This window comes from Plectrocnemia conspersa, unplaced genomic scaffold, assembly GCF_051122295.1.
Source record: "Plectrocnemia conspersa isolate PC_06_02 unplaced genomic scaffold, ASM5112229v1 ptg000003l, whole genome shotgun sequence".
Classification (NCBI taxonomy): domain Eukaryota; kingdom Metazoa; phylum Arthropoda; class Insecta; order Trichoptera; family Polycentropodidae; genus Plectrocnemia; species Plectrocnemia conspersa.
This window is the reverse complement of record NW_028277167.1, coordinates 24,709,531-24,712,931: the sequence shown is the minus strand read 5'-3', so window position 1 is coordinate 24,712,931 and position 3,401 is coordinate 24,709,531. Positions and strand designations below refer to the sequence as shown.

General features: G+C 34.0%; 1 protein-coding gene across 1 annotated transcript; it reads left to right on the top strand.

Moving 5' to 3' along the window:
- Window positions 1-203: 203 nt before the first annotated feature.
- Window positions 204-1,351, top strand: LOC148237056 (uncharacterized). The gene has a single exon (XM_088183103.1). It carries the CDS (start codon window positions 265-267, stop codon window positions 1,186-1,188), a length of 924 nt encoding a protein of 307 aa, XP_088039229.1. The 5' UTR covers window positions 204-264; the 3' UTR covers window positions 1,189-1,351.
- The last annotated feature ends 2,050 nt before the right edge of the window (window positions 1,352-3,401 follow it).

Below are 3,401 nucleotides of genomic sequence, written 5' to 3'. Positions count from 1 at the left end.
AAAATGTATCGGAAATAATAATATTGCTTACTAACTCGCACTAATATGGGTGAATTTGAAGAGCAACCCTAAAACATTTCAATAACGGAGTTGAAAATATCAAGGCCTGCCAGTTCACACTATCGAGAGAGTAGAGGCAATAACATGAAAATATACACAGATGCAGCAGGCGTATAAATATGGACGAGTACATTGGAGGATCATCAGTCTACCGCTTTCGGTGATCTTGTAAACTAGTATCGTCGATATACAACACAGACCACAATGTTCAAGTTGGTGGTGTTGTTTGCGATCGTGGCTGTAGCCGTCGCTAAGCCTTCAGTCGGCCACTTACCGTTAGTACAGACATATGTAGCGGCCCCAGCTGTGGTCGCCGCTCCATCTGCTGTATCTCACCAGTCTAGAGTCGACGTTGTATCCAAGCAAGTAGTAGCAGCCCCAGTGGTCGCCTATTCAGCTCCAGTCGTACAAGCCGCTCCAGTCGTATACACCGCCCCTTCTGCCGTCTCTCACCAATCCAGAGTCGACGTTGTATCCAAGCAAGTAGCTGTAGCTCCAGTAGTCCAGTACTCTGCTCCACTCGTCAATACCGTCGCAGTTGAAGCCGCTCCAGTCGTATACACTGCTCCATCGGCCGTATCGCACCAATCTCGCGTCGACATCAAGTCTTCTCCAGTCGTAGCTGCCTATGCTGCCCCTGTTATTTCTTCTTATGCTGCTCCAGCTGTCGCCACTTATGCTGCTCCAGCTATTTCCGCCTACTCCACCCCAGTCGTCAGTAGCTATGCTGCTCCTTTGGCTCTCACTCCGTACGCTCACACTTCCTTCCTCCATGCTAACGGAGTACCAGTCGACAGTGCCGAAGTTGCCGCTGCCAAAGTAGCCCATTTCGAAGCCCAGGGACATTACATCCACAAGAGGTCTGCTGTTTACCCAGTTGCCTACTCTGCCGTCGTCGCTCCATCTGCCGTCTCTCACCAATCCAGAGTCGACGTTGTATCAAAACAAGTGGCCGTAGCTCCAGTCGTATCCTACGCCGCTCCAGTAGTCTCCCACTACTCAGCTCCAGTAGTATCGCACTACTCAGCTCCAGTAGTATCAGCCTACTCCGCGCCACTAGTATCAGCCTACTCAGCTCCATTAGTCTCAGCCTACGGTGCCAAGGCCTACAGCATCCACCCTTATTAAACGAACGATAAATACCTCGAACGAAGATCTTAAAGTACAGCCAAGACGCATCGACTGATACGCAACGTTCAATCATGACTGAAGAATTTTATACAAGTTTTTTTCGTAGCCATTTATCAAACGAAATAGGCTTAATAAAATGAATAAAAATATTTATAACATACACATATCTTTGATTTAACTAAATCCATTTATATTAATTAAGTAACAATATGATTCTTAATTAGAAAAGACTTTGGCAAATTATGATTTAGGTCAATGTTATAGAAATTATGATTAATTGATTTATAAAAAAATATTGACAACTTTTTCGACAACTAGCTCATTAAATTACAATTAAGTAAATATACAAGTCAACATGATATAATTATAATTTTCATAATTAAATTTAAAACATAATAATCAAATTTTAAATATGTATATTGATAACTGTTTAAAACCAATGTTATACGTAACAAAAACTAGCTATTTATATTGATTAAGACGCACGAGAATAATATTAATGTATCTTATAAAATCAGACACTATAATATCATTTTATAGATTATCTTTAAATATGCATGAGTTAGATTGTAATATTTATGAATATTGTAGATTATTAAAATATTTGATCAATAGGTTTAGCAAAGTTTAAGTGATCTTATTATATTAATTATTTCACTCGCTAGTAAAAGGTGATCCAACCCAAAGAACACAAGGATCTTCGGATTTTTATTAAAAATGAAATACATCGAACATTTGATGTATTTGATTTTCGTAGCCATTTATATAACGAAATAAGCTTAATGAAATAAATAAAAATATTTATTTGTTAATTTTTTTATTTATTTCATTTAGTCAATTTCGTTTTTTTGTTAAATTAAAAAAAAATCTGTATGATTATTTAAAAATATTTACAACCACTGAGTTATTTTTATACCACAGCATAAGCAAGGGCGGATCCATGCCAGATGCTTAAAAATATGCATGATTTCTGGGAAGCTTTTAATAGAGGTCGTAAGTATCTGAACTGTAAAAACTATTCTAACCAGCATTGTAATCGCTTCAGTAATCTAATAACTATGTTAATAATCTGATAAGATGAAACCACTCCGCGTGAGAATCGACAGATTGCAAAAATATATGGGGGCTTTCCACCGAAAATTTCATAAAAAGTAGCAATGATGGTCGACTCTATTTTAAATGATATTTGAAATTTTTGTGTGTAGATTATCATTCAAGAATATTGAAGTTACTATGAATAATATTATATACATGCTAAAATAATCATAAAAAAAAATTATTGCAAAAAAACAGTGACGAATTTTTATAATAATGTACTGTATTATATTAATCACATACTATATATATATATTATTTTATTTATCAAAATTTCTCAAGAGGTTAAATTAAGAATTCCGCTTTTGTGTAAATAAAAACACCGAAAAACTAGAATATCTGGCTACACTGTCGTTAAAAAAAATATTAAATTATATATGCGGCCTTTGACAATTTACAGATATAGAAATATATAGAAATAGTAATATTCTTGAAGGGGTTACAGTATAAGGAATCTAAGTATATTATTTGATAATAAATAAACCTTTTTCAAAAACAACTAAGAATCTTACAATTTGAATAACGCACTTGTGTAGAGATATAGTTACTATATATAATACTTGCTACAAGTTTAATACAGAAAATTATTTTATTTATTTATCATGTTTAATGTTACTTGTGTTATCTTAAGAACATTTTTACTGGGTGTTTGTTATTTTGAAATTTCCTCACCATTTAGAAAACCGCAATGATTCACAGATTAAGAAACCAGGGGAAAAAAGCTACAATTCGGATATTTTATCTACACATTAATTTATTGTGAAATAATTGAAAAAAATAGCACTTAAAAGAATCCCTGAGGAATAAAATCATAAGCGAATAAATATATATTTTTTATTCCTAATATTTTGTGTAAATTGAAAATGGTTGCGCTGGTTACAAACCGGTTATTTATAATTTAATAATATGTATGTTTAAATGCTTCTTTAATAAACGATTTGTAAAAAATATCGGTTTGTAATATAATATAACTAGCTGTCGGTACCTCACTATCGTGAGGTACCGATAGCTAGCGAGTGTGCGAATACCGGACCCTCAACTTTTTGGGTTTTAAATATAATTTTTGCTTCGTTCTGATTTTTTTAAACATTTTTTAAAATTTAATGGTTCAAATT